At 36.5% G+C, this 21,347-nt stretch overlaps 1 protein-coding gene across 3 annotated transcripts; it reads right to left on the bottom strand.

Annotated features, from left to right (window-relative positions):
• Positions 1 to 47: 47 nt before the first annotated feature.
• Positions 48 to 12,970, bottom strand: LOC128207137 (uncharacterized). 3 transcript variants are annotated; one of them, XM_052909907.1, is made up of 5 exons: positions 12,882 to 12,970; positions 12,623 to 12,680; positions 5,697 to 6,352; positions 1,682 to 1,793; positions 48 to 1,321 (listed from the first exon to the last, which is right to left on the bottom strand). In XM_052909907.1, the coding sequence occupies exons 3-5, from the start codon at positions 6,281 to 6,283 to the stop codon at positions 317 to 319; spliced, it is 1,704 nt and encodes a 567-aa protein (XP_052765867.1). In that variant the 5' UTR covers positions 6,284 to 6,352; positions 12,623 to 12,680; positions 12,882 to 12,970; the 3' UTR covers positions 48 to 316. The 3 variants fall into 3 exon arrangements, with proteins under 3 accessions (XP_052765867.1, XP_052765868.1, XP_052765866.1); XM_052909908.1 differs by lacking the exons at positions 12,623 to 12,680; positions 12,882 to 12,970 and adding an exon at positions 8,923 to 9,099; XM_052909906.1 differs by lacking the exons at positions 12,623 to 12,680; positions 12,882 to 12,970 and adding an exon at positions 7,766 to 8,672.
• Between the last annotated feature and the right edge of the window lie 8,377 nt (positions 12,971 to 21,347).

The following is a 21,347-nucleotide window of genomic DNA, read 5'->3' on the forward strand; positions in this document are numbered from 1 at the left end:
ATTTGTAGCAAGTGCATGCTGTATATGCAGAAATATAACGCAAGCCCCCAAGTTCACAATGGTATAATTTTGCAAAAACAACATCATGATTAATTGAAATATTTGTTTTTAAATATAACGCTTATAAATTCAACAAAAGTTACAACGTAAGTAAGTAATAATATATAATGTAAATATAACACAGGCCGGGGCTCAGCCAAAACCATGAGAGTAATTGCATCACATACGATGCTGTAATAAGTTCTTATTACTTTAATGAAGGTTGAGATCTATCTTTCGATTGATGATACACATGTATATACGTTTACAAGCGGTCTCATAACTTTGTCTGAAACATGAACACATCGTCTCTGTGAGCGGGCCTGTATGACATGGCGAATTGGTTTGTCCGTCTGTCCTCCACACTCGGACTGCGATCACGTGGTGGTTTTCTAGGTGACGTATATGCACGTGCAATATTTCCGTTGGGTGCTCGTGTGAGTACCACAAATGGCTCCCGATGCAGATTAGAGCTGACGATCTCCCGGTCAGTGTAGGCCTGGGGAGTCGCACTGACCGGGCTGCTCGGAAGCTGGCTAGATCTCGCTACACTATAACTCCGGGGTATCTGTTGAACATAACCAGAGTGCTCTTTATCTCGTTGTGACCTCGTTTTCAAGTTTTTGTCCTTACCTCCGGGACTATCATGGTTTATGTCTCTATTTATGTGCTTCGTTGTCGACCTGCGATTGTTAAGTGTGTAGTAGTTTATATCTGGTCGTTCTGTCTGTAAGTTAAAGTCAGGGTCAAATGACTTCGACCTGTATGTTTGTCTGAATGTGGACCGAGGGTCCGCGTTGAAATTGACCGGATGGTCCTCCATTGGCGTCCTAGGGAGTGAGCGCTGGCTACTTGATCGAGGCTGTTTGCTATTCGGAATAACCCCATTCTGAATGTTCACTTTTGCACTTTTAGGTATATAATTTGAAATCTCATTATCACTGCTGTCAGGTTTCAGAATCTTGGGCACATACTCACGAAGTGAAGCTCTGGATGATTTTAGATCATTCGGATTGCCACTCAGTCTTTTGTCAAAGATGCGGGAGGTAGAGAGTGACCTCCCTTTGGGGCTAGTGGGCTTCCTCGTCACTAGGTTAGCGTTCGTGATGGAGTACTCGTAGTTGGCCGCATCCGGGTCGTACCAGTTGCAGTGTGGACTAACGGGGCGAAGCTCAATCGAGCGGCGGTAGGCCGGGTTGTCGAACATGACCGGAAGTCGGGAGAAATCCGTGGATCTCCGAATAAAGGAAGAACCACTGCTTCGCTTGCTGGACATCGATTCCTGTAAAACGTCGAATATTTATATGCATGAGATTGATTTTAGACATGGTGTCACTCAATTTACTTCGTAATACACGTAACCCAAGGGAGACTTAGAAAAACCATTTCAGGTTACTTTTTTAATTCTGTGAATTTATAAGCTATGTGAAGTTAACTAAACATACGACATTGGACATTCGAAATCCAATGTCGTGCCAGCACGACTTTCATTTTTGAATGTCCAATGTCCAATGTCGTATGTTTAGCTAACTTCACACAGCTGAATTTATATTACTGTTATGCATTGCAATTGACCCGATTTGTTCAACAAACATGTTTTGCAATAAATACTGGTTTAACCAACAATTTCACGGGCACTCACGTCAACGTCCACACTATCATACAACTTCGTGTTTTGCACGTCGGGAAAGCGCCGACGACTCCTGCCTCGTTCACGACTCCGCTTCCGGGTAACCACGCCTCGCTTCAGAGCGCTGCCAAGAAAGAGGCCGTGCATTTAAATATACAAATCACACATTAAATTACAGTAGTCTAGTTTTTCTTATCAAAACGGAAAATTCGGTTAATGAAATACGCCAAATTCATACATATAGGAATGCGCATTAGTCCATTTACCATCATGACAAAATATACTTTCTCGTTTAGACAATATAAGCGGTATAACACGTCTGTGAGCGAGGAATACAAATTTTAGTCATCGTGTTTTTTTGATTGACTTCAATTTCCATCTTGCATTTTCCCCAGTTATAAGAGAGAAAGAATTTAACAGAGTAGTGGCATTTCCATGATAAGATAATGCTAGTTTATACAACCAGTAAAATTGTTCTGAAACTTGAATATATGCTGTTTTTTCTAGCAGTCAACATACCGATAAAGTTCTTCAAAAATCATCAAACGCTACATCTCATACTTAAAAAGATCCCTGTAATATGTGATATTTTTTCACCACGAATATTCAACACAATTGATTTAACAAGTCCTCTCACAATTATCCTAGAGCATTTAATCACAGTCTGCCTTAGTTAGAAGGCAGTTAACGCGTTCGCAACGTCCATCTCACGTCAAGGCTTCGACGTGACAGGTCCGTCTGAAAGGTAATCAGTGTCGATGATGGGTGTTGTTATTCCCTGACTCGCGGTTTAATTATCATTATCCGCCTGTCAATATCTGACCCTGTGTTGTAATTAATGACCGTTTTGTTATAAAAAATATTGCATCAAAGGGTTAAAGTCAGGGAGTTTAGCAATTGTATTTTCTGCGTCGTATGTATATATTCGAGTACACAAAATATCCTTGATAAAATTATGAGCAGTTACTTCCCTATTCGTGTATGTTTGCAGAAAATAAACAGAAAACACGTTTTGTTGTTTTGAGATTCTAGGTTCAATCAATAATTGGCAAACATTTTTTATACAAGTTTTCAATTTTCCGAGGAAAAAAATCAGGCTTCAAAGGCCTAGATGCCAATGGCCGGGAAGTATTTTTCAGTGTTCAGTTGCTGTTTTACGTTTAAGTCCATTGTCTCCTGAAATATTTAAAGATTGCTCTATGCGTCGATTTTGATAGACTTCACGTCAGCAACGTCGACCCTGTCCGGCCCCTTATGATAACTCATGTGTCCTTGCTCGTCAGTCCGACGTGACCTTTTTCTTAGTCATCAACGAACACATTAATTAGGTTACATGGTATTATCATTTATTGAGCGTAAATGTCATCTGTGACATGGGGTATTAACATTCTTCATATAAGTTTATACAGCCATGATCAACTACAACTTATGCATTTCGCAGGTGTACTCGCACTTAACAAAGCCCGACACACTCTCAACGTCATCGGGAGAACAGTTACCTACTGTAGCGAGACTGTAACAATGCAATCATAATTATTCAAGATGTAAATTGTATTAATGCGTAATAGAAATACAATCAAACACACAACTCACTACTTTTTAGTTCGTAAATTTCCTTGATACATTTTTATTTTCTATTATTATACCAATTAATAGAAGGTTCGGTATCTTATAATATTTTGTTGGGTAGCAGATTGTGCCTAAAAGCTCTTGAGAGTTGAAACAATAAACATAGACAGGACAAGGAACTCAATGAAACGGGGAAATGTTTTGACAGAACTATTATTACAGCTAGACACGAGGGTAACTGCAGTGTTGATATGAAGGCAGATGTATTTTCATTGAGGATGAAATGTTACAATCAAAATAAAGATACGGTCGACGTGGAAGCTTGGCTTTATGCCTATCCATCTGGCACATGCAAACGCTATTACAGCCTATTGGCATATCAGTCATTGTTCTATTGTCGGTAAAACCTTCGACACGGAGACCTCGTGCACCCAAGTCTGCGATCTAGGGTAATTTGGGAGACTCACGGAGACGAATGTTCAGAGCTACGATGTTTCTATCTTTTGGGCTAAATTTAATGTCAGACTGTTGGCCCACTTGTTCTGGGAAATTAGTTTCAGTTATTTTAGAAATCTAGAGAAACAACCCACATCTCTCGACACATTAGACTGTCTACTCAAATGAAAATAATGTTTTTGTTTGATCAAATGTAACGTAATTGTGGTTAATTGTTTGTAGGCAGATGCTCCACCTTTCTGGCGCAACCATGTTATTAGTCGGCGCCGACTATATTTGATATTACTTTAGAAATATTCCAACTTCGGGACTAGTTCATAAATTGCAGAACAATGCTTTCAATAGTTTCCACGTTGCATGATAAAATATGAAGTTTTGTTTGTTTTATAAAACTTTACACTTTAATTGATAATGAAATCTTAAATTATAACAGCCCTACTTATCATTTTGAAAATTTTGATTTTAAATACCAACTCAATCATAACAACTCGGCCATCTCCGAGAAAGATACAGGCCGAGGTGTTCCGATTGAAATCAAATAGATGAAGCATTCGGAGCTCCTCGGTCATTTTATAGAAAACAACCTCGGATGTATTTGGACGGTTTACATACTCAAAAAGTGGTACGTTTAAGTCCGCTGCAAGTAGATCGCGTAGTAATTTTATTTAGCAGTTAAACTTTGTGACTTAACTCTTGGAATTCTTAATTATGTTTGCAATAAATCAATTCAATGGCAATCAACTTAAACTTAGATCAATAAATACAACTCTAAAACACTACATTTAATTAATGATATAATTCAAAATTTTACGAACTACTTCAACTGATGTACCTGCATACATCCGAGGTTGTTTTGAAAAAAAATGGCCGAGGAGTTCCGAATGATAGATGAAGGTTACACGGTACTATTAAAATATCCTTTATGTTTGTAAACCTCCTACGCAGTAATCTCCCTTGGCGACAGCAAAATGCCGAGTTTTAAAAAAATAATCTTGAGCTTAATTGTTTGTTTCGAAGGAATGAACTCCAGATAATTCCCCTTTGATGTATAGTGTTTTTATCCCCGTTCTATACACTCATATAATGAGTGAAATGTGTTACAAAAACTTATACAAAATATAAAGCAAGGAATTAACATAACATGCCGGTACAAATAAAAGGTGAATTTCATGCTATTGAAATCTATGTATTAGACCATTGACTCTATTTCATCCGAAAAAAACGTATGAATATTTTAATAATACGCCTCCGACACTAGGGAACATTCGTTGTTAAAACAAGAGAAACGAAAATTATACACAACATAACAGTGGTAGCAAAAAGGTTTTCGAATACCGATTTTGACATTCGAATACCAAACGTTCGATCGAATATTCGAATATTCGCTTGCATCCCTAATATTTTTGTTATAATTTAGTTTTAACCGGAGGATTAGCTTGGCGAAAAAACAGAATATCTTTAATTCCGGGCTTAAACTATTGTAACAATATTATTAACCATAATGTCCTTCGAGCATATGTACACCCAACTTAAAACAAAATATTATCATTGATATAATAACCATTTTTGGTTATCTGCATGCACGTTTTTTCTTCTAATTTCATTGCTATGCATCAACTTTTTTCTTGTATCTTTTGTCTTAATGTATTCATTATCTAGCATGGAAAGCATTTATGCTCACGTGACAATAATGTCATCACCTTCTTATCCAATGTGCCACAAATACCACTTTCAAGTACTGTTGTTGTTTTTCTAAATGTAAACGGATTTCACAATTTTCTGTTTGTATGATCTACAATAAAGATACTTAAATCTAAAGGCCTAGTACGTATAGTGCTACTTTAATCTTATGTTGTGTTACTAACTAGATACACGTGCACTTGTTCCGATTTCGTAAGTTTACACTACATATCGACTGCTTAGAAATATTCATGCATTTTGATAGAAATGTCTCCCACAAAATGTATGTCTTACACACAGAACATCTCAACGAAATACTTACATAGCGAGTACGGCACACATGATGACAGCCAAACAAAGCGCTCCCGTCACCACCCCCATCACACACACATCATTACAAAGCTCAAAACGCCCTTGGGTCTGCACACCACCTGCAGCTTCGTCCGTACTGACGTTCCCTGACGTCGCGTTATCCGACGTCCCGTTTATAGGCGTGACGTACATTGAGAACAATGTTGTCGGAATGTGTGTGTTTGAGGAGGGTGTTCCTTGAAATACTGTGGTGGAAATGTATGTGGTGTTATCTACATCGGCATCCGTACTGTTGTAAGAGGTGAACGGCCATTCGGTGCTGCTAGTAGTGGTAAGAGTTGGTGACGTATATTCTGATGTAGACTCTGTTGAAGTCGCCGTTGTTGGTGGAACTGTGGAAGTTTCAGTTGTTGTTGTTGTTGGCATCGTCGTCGTCGTTGTTGTTGGAATATCGATGTCACACTTAGCACGGATGACGTCAACCTCGTAGGCTGTGAAGTTGGCGGCAGTGGCGGTGGCGACCAGGATTTCGTACGCGCCCTCGATGAAGACTGGCGGACACGGCGCACAGTCCAGGGAGTCAAAACACAGCTCCATCTTGCTCTCATATGGTGCAGCTCCTCCCTCCTTCTCTAGGGGGTTTAGCCCACTCTTTTAGCCTAATATCTGAAAGTAGGACATACAAATTGTGAACTCATTTGTAATTTCATTATCTTCAGCACATATGTAAAATGTCTCATGTTGTTTATCAGTCTCGATAAGTAAAAGTACATTGCTGACCATGTTTACGTGGCAAGGCAACGATATAAGACCATATAGCTAAAACCTCCAAAGAGTAGAAACTGGATCCCAATTCCCGCCGAGTTTTAATAACAAAAAGACCCAAAGCTTTACCGCACAAAGGCTTTGAACGGATTTCTCATAATATTCAACTTTAACATCTTATACAAGGCCGAAACAGATTACCTGTCTTCGTCTGATGTTTCTTTCACTATAGCTTAATTAATTGCGTAAGGTTTGTTCTTGCTTTTGAGGTAATTGACTCATACGGCTTGTTGAGCAAAAATTTCTGTGGTAAGTCCATGTTATTTAGCTTATTACTGTGGTAAGTCCATGTTATTTAGCTTATTACTGTGGTAAGTCCATGTTATTTAAAGCTTATTACTGTAGTTAGTCCATGTTATTTAGCTTTATTTAAAGCTTATTACTGTAGTTAGTCCATGTTATTTAGCTTTTTACTGTGGTAAGTCCATGTTATTTAAAGCTTATTACTGTAGTTAGTCCATGTTATTTAGCTTTTTACTGTGGTAAGTCCATGTTATTTAGCTTATTACTGTGGTAAGTCCATGTTATTTAGCTTTTTACTGTGGTAAGTCCATGTTATTTAGCTTATTACTGTGGTAAGTCCATGTTATTTAGCTTTTTACTGTGGTAAGTCCATGTTATTTAAAGCTTATTACTGTAGTTAGTCCATGTTATTTTGCTTTTTACTGTGGTAAGTCCATGTTATTTAGCTTATTACTGTGGTAAGTCCATGTTATTTAAAGCTTATTACTGTAGTTAGTCCATGTTATTTAGCTTTTTACTGTGGTAAGTCCATGTTATTTAGCTTATTACTGTGGTAATTCCATGTTATTTAGCTTTTTACTGTGGTAAGTCCATGTTATTTAGCTTATTACTGTGGTAAGTCCATGTTATTTAGCTTATTACTGTGGTAAGTCCATGTTATTTAAAGCTTATTACTGTAGTTAGTCCATGTTATTTAGCTTATTACTGTGGTAAGTCCATGTTATTTAAAGCTTATTACTGTAGTTAGTCCATGTCATTTAGCTTTTTACTGTGGTAAGTCCATGCTATTTAGCTTATTAATGTGATTATTCGCCACCAAGCGTATAACCTTCATTAACACTTAATGAGCCCCATTTTTTGCCTTGATATATATATCAATATATATATATGTATGTATGTATATCGGCCAATTCTTTTACTATACATGTACCTTATTATTATACACATCCAAACAGTTTTGTTCAATGCGAAATAAATACGCTCTTTGGTACCTTTAAACGTCAATCATACCTGGGAGCAGGATTTATTGGTCCCAGGTCATACGTTGTAAACTTTCAACTCGTTACTGCTCTGGTAGTCTCGATATATAGAGAAAATCACAAGTAAAGTTGTTTCAGCTGTACTTGTTTATATTTAAAGTTTTATTTTTTTATGAGCACACCATCGTATAGTTCACGTTTAAACGTTATACCGTATTAACAAAGATGTCGTTCATCGCGTTATTAATTACTTTCAGTTCGGCCAACAATCAGCCCAGCCTGTGTCCAATAAATCCATTGTTTGTATATGAAGAACAGGGCCGATATTCATAAAACATCTTGAGTTATTTCCTAACTTAAGTCATTTTAAGTATCTCATTGTTCATTTGACATAAGTACTATTAATTAAATGAAAATTTTAGGAAACTATGTAAACTAGGAAATGACTGAAGATGTTTTATGGATATCGGCCCTGACCATCCTCTCGTTGTGTTCTTATCCTAAACATCTTGACATGCACTAACTCCACGTCCCAATTCCTCGAAACTTCTTAACCTTAACAGACTGAAGTACCTTATTTTAATTAGTCGAAACACACACTTTAATTTGATTTTGATAAATAAAACACGGTTTAGTGTGATTATCACACAGAAATTTCCTAAGTTTAAAAACTCTTAATGGAGAAATTACTACGCAACTTCTAAAAAAAATAGTGAGCTTAGCTTAATCCTGTAAGGAGCTTCAGAAGGTCCAATTATCATGATTACTGTCAGACATCAATCGCACTGAATCTGTGAAATAGTCCAAACTTGTGTTGTAATCAGTAAACCGGAAGAATACATCGGTATCAACCAAAACTTCCGAGGGTGCCGGGCCAATATGCTTTAACCCAATTAAACATCTCCATAGTTCAGCCTTGCGCATTAAGATCAATACAGATGCTCGATATGATCGCCCAAAACAGAAATCAATTTACCCAACATGCTGCATGCGTAATCTGAGATGCAGACCGAGATTTGGTTTGCACTTTTGCTGCGGAGAATAATAAAGCCCGTCAACAAGAGACAGCCGGCGTCAAATGATTGTTTTTATAAATACAACATACTTTGTTGTATTCCCTAACTCACCGTTTTTCGACTTATAAGAAGCAACAGTAAAATCTGTTATAGTAGAAACACAAGTACTCACTAGCTATCAAAGATGTACAAATCCAATATTTCTTTCTATAGAATACATGTATGTCCAATAAACACTTTTTTGATGAAATAACTAACTAGAATTAAACTGCAAACACTTGCACTCAAGCAATAACATGTAAAATTGGAAGGCAAGCAACTCATTTCACGGGGAGTACATATAACTCCCAGTTACGATGTAATGAGTTGTTAATTTTTTGCTTCGAAGCCTCTCGTGCAGGTAATTCCCGCGAGCAGACATAGAAACTCGGTGCGCGCGTGCTCGTGCTCGTGAGCATCTGGCATTAGCAGACATTACAAACGCTGGTCCGAATTTCCTGATTTATGATACATGTGAAGATGTACGTGACGGAAAGACTGTATACACCTCACATTTTGATCATGTTCTTACATTAATACACAGGTCGAAAAAAATTGAATCATGAAAATCATGCACGTGAGTGGGCCGATTGTTCAGAATTCAGGTATGTACAGTAAAAACGTTGTTAACGTCATCGGTGTAAAATCATCTACGTAAGTGTTATCAGTGCAATATATACTGGCGAACATACCAAAATACACTGTTAATTTCATTTTCATACAATGTTCAGAATGGTGAAAAAAATGGCTTTTGTATGAAGCGGTATTAACACTGTAACAAAGTGTCTATCCAAGATGTTTATCGCTGCCTTCTAGCTCAGTTTCTCCTCGTTCTGCCACACGCCAGCATCGTATTCATAACATCTTCAATTATAATAATTATTTACAGTTTTATTAAACATTGCTCTTCTATTTTATGCGCAAAACAGTAAATTCATTTCTGGCTTTGTTTGGCTCACTATTTACCAATTAATGTATCTGGGTTGTTCATATAATTGTGAATAGTAAGTTTCGAGTTAGAATAAGCGAGTTTCGGATCCATAAAGGTATGTTTCGAGTAACAACGTGAACTTCGAGTTTAATAGAACTTGAAGTGAGTTTCGAACTGGCTTCTGGAATTTAATTAACTAAAGAAATAAAACATTACATTTACTCTATCCTCCATTATGTTTTAAGGCACACAAATGCATTTAAATGTTGATAAAATCGAATCGAAAAGAGGAGTTTACTGCTAGAAATGCGCTTTTGGGACGAGATGACCCGATGCCTCGCCTAAGCGGTCGATAATGTAAAATGCAGGGTTGACCCATGTCACGATGCATATAATATGCCCCATTTAAATGGCGAGCCCTTAGACCTGAGTAGCCGAAATGGATCTCAAATATTGAAGTTAGCTACTGTAAAAGCACTTTTTGGCCGAGCTGACCTGAAAATTCGACTAAGGGGACCATAAAAAATGCAATTTTGAACCATGCCACGAATCGAACAATATGCCATATTCAAACCCAAAGTCGAATGTAGCTACTGTAAAGACGCTTTGGGAGCGAGCTGACCCGGAAAATCTACTATGGGAACAATAACGAAACGTTCTTATAAACGAAAATAGAGCTCGAAAATCGAAAGTAGCAACTGTAAAGGCTATTTTGGGCCGAGCTGACTGGACCACTAGACTATGGGGACCTAGTGCAAGGATGAATCACGCTTCGAGGCATTTGATATGCCCTTTAAAGATCGCCGTACTTTTCGTCTTGAGTAGCCGAAAATAGAGCTCGAAAATCAAAATAAGCGGCTGTAAAAGCGTTTTGGGGCCGAGCTGACCCGAAAACTCGACTAAATGCAATACGATAGTAGTTTATTTCGCTTGAAAGCTTAAACAAACATGATGGTAATGAAAGTTAAACATTTTCAGAGGAAAACGGTGTGTATGTGTGGGATAAAATGCATTTAAGAATGTAAAGCATAACTTTGTACAAATAAACAAGTCATGTTCTTCTTTTCATTGCAAAACATATTAATCCAATACTACCGACTTAAGCCAGTCTTAATTCTTTTTCAAACTTGTGTAAGGAAGGCCATATTAAAACGTAAATCTCTATATTCTGGACATACTTGTATGATACTCTGATTCTATAACTTGCATCTTACAACACAAACACATATTTTGTTCTTCAGTGGTAGTATTGTATCTGCCTGTGTCAATGGCCCTGTGTCTGAGTACCAATGTTGGTAACACATGTCTTGTTATCTTTGTTTTATAACAAAGATGGAATATTATTATCAACTCTGTTTATCCATATGTATTCTAACCCTTGTTCTTGTAACGTCGTTCTAATTTGTGCCCAGTTTGTGCCATTGTATGTAATATTTTGATTTGCATCGATGAAGTTTAATAGCTTTATCCGATATTTAATCGTTTTATTTTTTTCTAATAACAATCAGTGGTACTCTGAATTTCTCATAATTCTCCATACAGTGCGGAAATATTAGTCGACCTGTTAAACAAAGAGTTTGTCTCAAAAATTTAGTATGTATAAGTTTAAGACTCCTGCACCCATTTGTTCCCCATGTCTCACAACCAAAACGTACGGCATATGATACAAGTCTATCAAACAGTTTGTATTTTTTTTTGTTTTCTTTTGGTGGCAACCAATTGTATTTTTTCCTAAATTCAAGTTAACATATTTTTATTTTTCTAGTAACGTTTATAATTTTAAATGACATTGACGTAACATTGACGTAAGGGCTGAAATGAATGTTGTCTTAACTTGTAGCCCAACCCATTTGTTTTGTTTTGTTTGATTTGACTGTATGTGTATGTGTAAATTTAATGTAATTTATACCGTTGGCAGAAAAGAACAATACAATATAATTAAACTTAATTTAACCTTGTTTAAAATCGAAAGTCATTTACTTTCAAAGTATTAAAACATGGTGAGCTACAGCTTTTAGCATTGTAAACCAGGAACCATTTTTGAACAGGTAAATCCCCAAAATATTTAAACGAATTAAGTACCTCTACCTTCATGCCATGTAACAAGAAACCATTCACCGTTTTGCGTCCTTTTTCACAAAGCATTACCTTGGTGTTATACGTATTAAGTTTTAACTTACAAATATTGCCAAGTAGTAATATATTATTCAACAATAGCTGTAAAGATGATGAAAATATTGCAAAAACAACTTGATCATCAGCATATAACAGTAGAAAAGCTTTAATTCACATATAGAGAAAAGGTTGTCCATACTAGCATCAATATCGTCAATTAAATCGTTCATGAACACAATAAATAACAACGGAGAACTTGGGTTCCCTTGTTTCAAAGTAAGGGGATTGGGGTGAAAAAAAATGGAAGCGATCGCCAAGAAAGAATATTAAAAAGGGTCATATTGATGGCCACGCTTCAAAACACCGCAGCTTCGAAATTCAAAGTTTTTATCATAACGATTTTTTCCCGGCATTTTGATCACACATGGTCTGTTTACAAACTGCCAAAGTTTTTCAAATTCTGAAGTAACACTTTGTGAAGGTTCGACAATTCTGTTTCTCTATGAGATTTCCGATGTCGACATTTTGACTGATCCCATGATACAACGCCATTTCCCATCGGACTATTTTCGATATTTTGCAACAAGATATGATTTTAGTGATGTAATTATTCCGAAACCAGGAAAAAAGTTCAGCTTCGGGCGTTTCCTTAGATGTCGCCTTAGTTGTAACCTAATATGTGATTTAAAGAAAAGTTTGATCTAGAAAGTTGTCTTATCACTTAAAAAGTTGTTTAGATCAACATATTAAAGTTACGAGTTAAACAACATTGATTTTAAACACATACCTGTTTTGTCAACTTAAATATAAAATGGCTGTTCAGCGTCTGTGGTTAACTTCCTGTTCTGAAACATGACAAATACATACCTGTTAGTTAAACTAGAATTTTTTTTATATTATCTTACATAAAACAATATTTTCCTTTTAGAAAGTTTGATTACGCTCTCATTTAATGTTATTGTATTCGTTAAAAGTACATAAACATTCAAAAGAAAAAAACAACAGTATTGACAGTTACGAATAATGTTATATATAAGGCTTTTTACCTGTTGTGATTTGAATACATGAACTATGTGAAACAATTTAACAATTTTAGTCATTCAACTCTTATTAGTTTCTCGTATAAACACATACTATAAAATATAAACACACATGCACACTAAAAATATTATACATTTCATGGCAAGTGTAAGAAATGTAATACTATAAGGTTGAATAAAACAATGGGAATGCATTTACATAATTATCTATTCAGGCGTATGTGACACGCTTCTCATGCTGATAATGTTCAATTTATTCTTGATATAAGAGAAGAAGGTAAAACTTTATTTGGGTCATTCATTCACAATGGTGACCGTGGCCGTCTACACAGACATTGTCTTATTATGGTTAACATTCGAACTAAGTTATTTCACATGTCTCCAGTTTATTGCCACAAGATTGGACGGCTTGTCAAATGCATACGTTTTTTTCTTTCAAACTAAACATTTCAAGCTTCCGATGTCTATTTTTTCGACAAAAATAAGTCGAGTTATTGCGGGGCGTTGGCGTTGTGTTTCCCAGGAAGGAACCAGCGACCTCTGCAAGCGTGTCGGACGGCTTCTTTACAAGACATATGCACCTTATCAGTAGTTATTGCATTTCAGCGTGGTCACATCTCAGATAAGTTGTTTGTCTTTATTGAGCTACGCCAACGGGCACCAAAATGTAAGAAATTACTGCTGATAAGACCTGCAAGTAAGCATTTACAGGTAGATTTTCAATGTTATATTTCTTAGACGTTCATAGTCTTAAACATGAGTTTCTATAGATGACGAGTTTTTGTTATACATGTATTTAAAAAACGGCCCAAAAGTGCCTTTACAGGAGATTAGTTTGATTTTCGAGTTTCATTTTCAGCTACTTATTTCTAGATATCAAGCAAATTAAACAGGCAATATTGAAGGCGTTGTGGCAAAGTTCAGTCGTACATTTCTCGTTATGGTCTAAGTTGAATTTTATGATCAGCTGATGAGCTCTTACAGTTGTAATTTCAATTTTGCAAGCCCTATTTCCGGATTCTAATGGCAAACGTTCTTTTAATCTAAGTATGCCACATAGCGGATTGTATCATACAGTTTATTCTATGATCCCCTAATTGGGATGTTTGGATCATATCGGTTCAAGAGTACCCTGGCAGCAGTAGCTAATTTTCATGTTTGAGCTCGATTTTCCGCTTCTCTGGACAAATACTTTAGTAATCTTTTTAAGCCGTATGGAAAGCTTTGTGGCAAAGTTTAACTCACACTTTACCCTATTTTCTCCCACCTCAGATAAGTAGATCCATTAACTTAACCATGCTAGAAATTCTTATCTTGCCCACGGGCGAAGATAAAATGCCAGTATGGAACTTCTTTTAATGGTCACCACATTGTAATTACCTCCATTGTTGAAGACTGTCGTCTGTAGCGCATCATGGAAACCTTGTCTGGTGTGGCAATATTTAGAACGCGAGTTAATTATTTGTCGCTTCAAATGTCACCAGAAAAAAGGGTTCACGCATCTTTCAAGAAATAATGCTTTACTCTTCTTATAACTATTTAAAGACCGATCAGACCATTTACATACTCTGAATCACTGCGCGAATATCCATGACAACCACGAATTCTTGCATATCCGTACGCAATTATTTTCACTAGGCACAAAAGAGTTCCGCCCAAAAAATACATTTTTACTTAATTTTGTTTAACTGAGGTGGGAGAAAAAGCATCTACCATAGCCGCTCGTGTAAGATAGGTTCATCCCGACCCTCGCGCAGGGTGTTTTGCGGAAACTCGGTAAACCTCGTTTCCGCAAAACACCCTACGCTCTGGTCGGAATAAACCTATCTTACACTCTCGACCATGGAATATACTAATATTCTCCCACCTCAGATAACTAGATCCAATAATTTAACCATGCTAGAAATTCTTATCTTGCCCACGGGCGAAGATAAAATGCCCGTATGGAACTCCTTTTTAATGGTCACGACATTGTAATTACCTCCCTTGTTGAAGACTGTCGTGTGTAGCATCATAGAAACCTTGTCTTGTGGCAATATTTAGAATGCTAATTAACTATTTCTCGCTTCAAATGTCGCCATAAAAAAGTTTTCACGCACCTTTCAAGAAATAATGCTCCACTCCGATCAGGACTATTTTAAGAACGATTTGACTATTAACATAATCTGAATCAATGCGCGCATATCCATGACAACAACGAATTATCAAATATCCATACGCATTATTTTTACTACGCACGAAAAAGTTCCAGCAAAAATACATTTTTACTTAATTTTGTTTAACTGAGGTGGGAGAAAAAGCATCTACCATAGCCGCTCGTGTAAGATAGGTTCATCCCGACCCTCGCGCAGGGTGTTTTGCGGAAACTCGGTAAACCTCGTTTCCGCAAAACACCCTACGCTCGGGTCGGGATGAACCTATCTTACACTCTCGGCCATGGAAGATACTTATAAATCTCAAAAGTCGAATTTCCTTATCAGCTCACATCAAGAGAGCTCTTTATGCAGTGAATTTCGATTTTGAGCTCTTTTTTCGGCTACTCAGGACAAAAGCCACGTGGCGATCTAAATATAAAGGACATATTGAAGTGTCGTGGCATGGTTCAACCCTACACGTTTTGTTATGGTCCCTAGGGTCGAATTTCCGGCTCAGTTCGGTCTAAAATAGCCTTTACAGCAGCTAGCCTACTACTGATTTTTAGATCATATTGTAGGTCTCGTGGCATAGTTCAACAAAGCACTTTTTGTCCTAGTCCCATTAGGGGATTTCTTCGGCTAGGCTCGACCCAAATGTGCGTAACATCAGCTAATTTCCATATACTAGCTACATTTTCGGCTACTCTGGACATAATCACAAGCGATCTAATAAGGTCATATTGCAGGTATTGTGGCATGGTTTAACCATGCAATTTTCTTTATGGTCTCTTAGTAGTTTTTCGGGTCAGCTCGGCACAAAATTGCCACGTCAGTCATTTTTTGGACCGATTTTACCCACATATTAATACATATGCTTGCCTTTATCGTTTAATATTATATGAAGGTATAATTAATTTATAGTTATTTAGATTGTTGATTGGTACAAAATTTAGAAGATAGCTACCGGCTTACTTCCCGCAAATGATTCATATCCTATATCCCGAGCTCTTACTGGGTCAGCCACTGACCATATCAGAACAAGCCTTCGAACAGCCCTCACCCCACCCATAAACACACATATACACGCTTCTAGGGCGGACGCCCTAACCACTTATATTATACCACATATTATTTTATAATAATTCATTCTTAATTGAAGTGTCAGCGGGCCTTTAAACCACGGTATTTCGTAAGAGCCATCGGCCCTGAAGCGAATACGCGAAGGGATATCGGCGAAGTATCGAAGGCGAAGACGCGAAAGAAGGAATGGGAAGACGCTCCTTCGCCTTCGTCCCTTCACCGTCGTCACTTAGTTCCTTCGCCTTCGTAATTTGCGTCTTCGCCTTTTTGTCTTCGACCCTTCGCTCCTCGTCTTCCGTTTCCGCAAGCGCTCAACACTCATTTACCATGCCAGTAAGTCTGTAATGTTCTTTTTCCAGCCTGAGATCTAAACTGTGGCTGAAGAATATGTCACCTTCATGCCATCAAACAGTTGCTATAAATGCAAGTCTTCTAAGGCAAACTTTAGAGCAGCAAATTGAAATCAGAGAAAGCATGTGATATTATTTGTATGCTTTAATATAACTGTCTGCTCTTCGTTTCATTCGAAATGCACTGAATATATTTAATTTGAGAAGATGGTGGCCCGGGAGACATCGATTATTCGTGTCGTAAAAAAGAGGAAGCATGAATTTACATGTGTTCCAAATAAATTATCTTCTCCGTATTTGTGGGGTTAGATGCACAGCTTTTGTCACGTTTGGACTGAAGATACAATCTTTGAGCTAGTGACCTTGATATTGGAGTGACATGTCTTGAACATAAGTTTTGCACGTCGTCTCGTTGATCTTTTGACAAAAGTTGAGGCTTGAAAGAGGTATGAGCCGCACACGATCAAACGGACAGGCGGGGGCCATTACTATCCACATCCCTTATGGCGATGGGATCACAAGATCAGCATCGGCTTTATAGTTTGGTATCATAACTTCAAAAATTGAAAAAAATACAAAGAAGCGTGTTCATTTTATCCTAATTGTTGTCGCATTTTCCAGACATATTTGGCATTTCTGTGTAAGTTGTAGCCTATCTTGCATGTTAATAGTCCTGTTTTCCTAACTTCGTGCCTTACTTTCCCCTGTTTTGTTTGCTGCAAGCACATTGCGCACATTTTGGTGTGACTGGAAACAAACCTCTGCCTCTGTTCAATAGTTCAATTGTGTTCTACCGTCAACATTGCATCGTAGCCCAATAGCATTATATGGTTGTGAGCTTTGGTGTAACATGTCTACGACAAATGCTAACTTAGTCAATAGATTTCAACACTTTATTGTAAAAAAGATACTGGGGTTTACGATATTGACTAGATCTGATATGTGTGAAGCGATAGTTGGCTTGCATAAGCTTAGTTGCGACATTGAAATTAGAAAGCTTCTGTTTTTGCACAAACTCTTAGCTTAAATGTCCACTGCATTAGTAGAAATCTGTTTATTCGTAGGTATCTATTATATTTATCACAAGTTGGAACTCACATGTATGGCTTTGTACCTGATATATGTTTTATCCTATGCAAATATGGTTTACAGTCAACTGTTAACGATGTGATTGTTAATCCATCAAAGCTGCCATGCAAATCAAATTGGAAGAGCCACGTTAAGACCTTAGTTTACCAGTTTGAAGAGAGCAGGTGTAACTCGCGTGTGCTTTGTGATGACAGTTTTCAATATTTTAGGGTTCTTCACCCAAACGTCCGTCCATGTATTGTATACAAAGTGTGTTTTCACAGCGGATACAGATGTATAATGAACACTATTGCAAGACATTGGTGCCGCAGCGTCAAACTCCAGCATAATATTTGCGATCAATGTTCTTTTCCAATGACAGATGTGCTAGTACATAGTGTACATGTATGCGTTGCGACATCGACATTACGCACGTCATTTATAAGTGACATTCATGTTTTTGGGACGCAATTCCTAGCAGACTTATTGCATCTAGATGGAACTTTCTTTTTACTAAGACTCCTCGGTGCTCCTATCTTACCACAGTTGAATGAAGAGGAAACCCTTGTTTTCCTCAAACGATCATTTAAGTTCATCTGCGACTGTGTTAAAGTTCCCCTTTAGGGAAGGTAATGCGTAGGGCACGCAAGACATGTTGCTGACGTTTATAGAAATATATACATGTATACATATGTAAATGCATGTACCTGACCGACACGCAAAAGCTGTACACATATTGTGTTAACTACATGTATGCTGCATTGAACATCACCATGTTTTTTTTTATTTAAACATTATGTAACCCTTCCACTTATAATATGTTTATTGTAATAATTTGTACATAACTTGTATATCTTCAGTAATGGAGGAAATAAAGAAGATAGATAGATGGATAGAAATGATAATAATAATAATAATAATGATAATAATAATGATGATAATAAATTATGATACCAAACTAAGATGCCGATCGAGAATATGCTTTTTTGAACATACTGGACGCATACAAAGAAAAAGTCCCCTCACCAGGCAAAAAAATGGTACCATAATTATTACTTTTTTACATTTTCCCCGCCATTTTTTGTTTGCAACCGAATATTTTTCACACTTAATGTGTGCATCAAACCACAGTACGCATTCCCGATGTAAATGAAAAAATAAAGTCAGGAGTTCCACCTTGTTAGAAATTGTGAAAGGATAGGAAATATCACACAAATGGGACATTGTTATTTTACAATCTTGTTTTGTTGAAAACCACTCTGATAGGTATTTGAACATTCGTTATCTTCGTTATTTAAAAAGTTTTGCAGTTTGTATATCTTTTCTTCACTTCAACTAAAATTGCACGTGAGCAGGTATTTTCGAAATCTTTCAGCGCCAAAGATATAATTTGTATTATTATTTCTGGCATAATTTTTACACATTCTAAGTCCACTAATAAAACCCTTTCAAATGACAACACATATATTCGAAATGTATTTAGTGTCGCATATGTAGCTATATACAAACTACTACAAACAAATCACAGACCATACAGCAGTAGCAATATATATTGGAAGCTTCGGCTCTAAATAGCCAAACATTATTTAAATCATGCAAGTTGTTCAATTTTGAGTGAAATCATTCGTATACTGTTGGTGGCCGGTAGCGGCCATTTTCATTCCGGGTTTTTTTTTGTCTTCAAAGTTTCATGAATATTGGATCAAATTTAATCAAATCAAAGTCTATATTGTGTTCCAAAGACTTTCTTATGATTGGACCTGGTGATCTAGTCTTTGGACCCACGTTTCCCATCTTCAACTCATAAAAGATTTTATCAAGGCCACATTGGACCAAACATATTACAAAAAAATGTAATCGAATGATTTTCTAAGATTTGACCTAGTGACCTAATTTTTGACCCTATGAAAACTTGATTCAAACTTAGCAAAGAATTCTGATTAAGTTTCATGAAGATTGTAGTGGATATATTGCCTCTGTTTGTTCACAAGTTTTCTTTAAGATTTGACCTACTGACCTAGATTTTGCCCACTTGTGACCCACTTTAAAACGGATTCGTTCATGTTTTGGCACTATTTTTATATTAAAGTATCTGAATATACTTATATTACAACGAGATTGCTTTTTGAAACCGAAAATGCAGAAAAAAATACATTAAAAGTAAAGCAAAATATTCTGTTTTTATAGGGCTGCCAACACACGCCGTTACAGTCAAACAACAAAAAGAAAACTGACAAAACCTCACGTCCACAAGGACTCACGCACAAATATAAGGACATCTTAAACTTTAAGCCTTTTGATGAAACGTGTTAATAACGCTATTCAAAATTAAGGATTTCAAAGACTAGATTTAAACACACATGTCAATACAATGCATCTTAATTTTAACACTCCTAATAATTTGCCACAATTCATTTCGCCAAACAAAAAGTGCATTTTACAAACACATAAGCTAGTACCTTTAAAGTTTACCAAGAGCACATTCTTACCCCAGTTTGAACAAAGGCTGGTCAATAAATACCAATTTATTTGGTTTCGCACATGATATTCAAAATATTTGACCTTGTGATCTAGTTTCTCACCGGTTTCGATTTTTTTAAAGATATGATTCTTTGACCTATTTTTGACACCACATGACAAAGTTTCAAATAAATCCTAGAGTTCTTTAAGAAAAAGAAATCTGATAAAGTTTCATGAATATTGGACCAAGTAAAGTGTCTCTAGTTTGTTCCAAATATTTTCCTAAGATTTTGCACAATGACCTAGTTTTTGACGCACAAATGGTAAATGTTTTATTAGGAGGGACTTTGTGACCAAGTTTGAACATTTTCTAACTAATTCGTACCAAGATATGGTCCCGGGCCGAAAGATGTGAAGGACGGCCGGACGGGAGGACGGACTGACGGACAGAATGATCATATAAAACAAAATTTCATATAGTTTGATCCTTTAAAACATAAGTGTCTATTTAAATTGTTTATTTTGATATTCGTTGCATCGGTAAAATATATGCCGTTCAATTAACAACAGTGTTAATTTTGGCCTTCAGTGTGTACTAATTCACAGTGGGGCCATACAATTCACGAATTAAACGTTGTATTTAAAACTTTGAATGTTTTAAAAAGTAAAACGCCTCAAACTGTCCATCGCGTTAGGAAAAAATAGCCTCGGCATTGCGTGCCTCAAACTGTTCTTTTTCTGACATAATGGACATTTTTTACATTAACTACTAGATTCTGAGTAGCAAAAAACTCTGTTTATATGCTAGTTCGACCACAGGAGGTTTAGGTGTAACAGAAATAAGGACTATTTTGTAAAGCTGCATCACCTACAAAATTTACCTCATCATGGCGAGTGTGAAAACATTAAAAAATGTGTGGTCTATCTGTGAGACCAACCCTCTTCGTTAGACAAGTTCAAATTCAAGTTAAAGTTTTTATTCGTCAAGGCATATACTATGCATGTGACATAACAAAACAATGAAACACATATTAATTAACATCAAATAAAACAGTGAACAAACATGTCAAACACAAGAAAAAAAGAAGAAATTTTTCTAAACAACATCAGTGAAAATATGAAGTAATAAGGCACAATGGGATGGTATTGTAATTATCAATAGATCTTTGGTTAATCGGGACAGAAATGACTTGATAAAACAAATGAGAAAGGGAAATAAGATAGTTAGTTTATGATATTCAGACACGTTTTATGGAAACTAGTATTCATAGAAAACAAATTATTATTGAACTGAAAAATCAACATCGTTGTTATTTATATTTGATAATTCCATGCCCATTCCTCAGACTTTTTGAACTGATATGAACTTGTGTCTCAAA

The sequence above is a fragment of the Mya arenaria genome, chromosome 11 (genome assembly GCF_026914265.1).
Source record: "Mya arenaria isolate MELC-2E11 chromosome 11, ASM2691426v1".
Classification (NCBI taxonomy): domain Eukaryota; kingdom Metazoa; phylum Mollusca; class Bivalvia; order Myida; family Myidae; genus Mya; species Mya arenaria.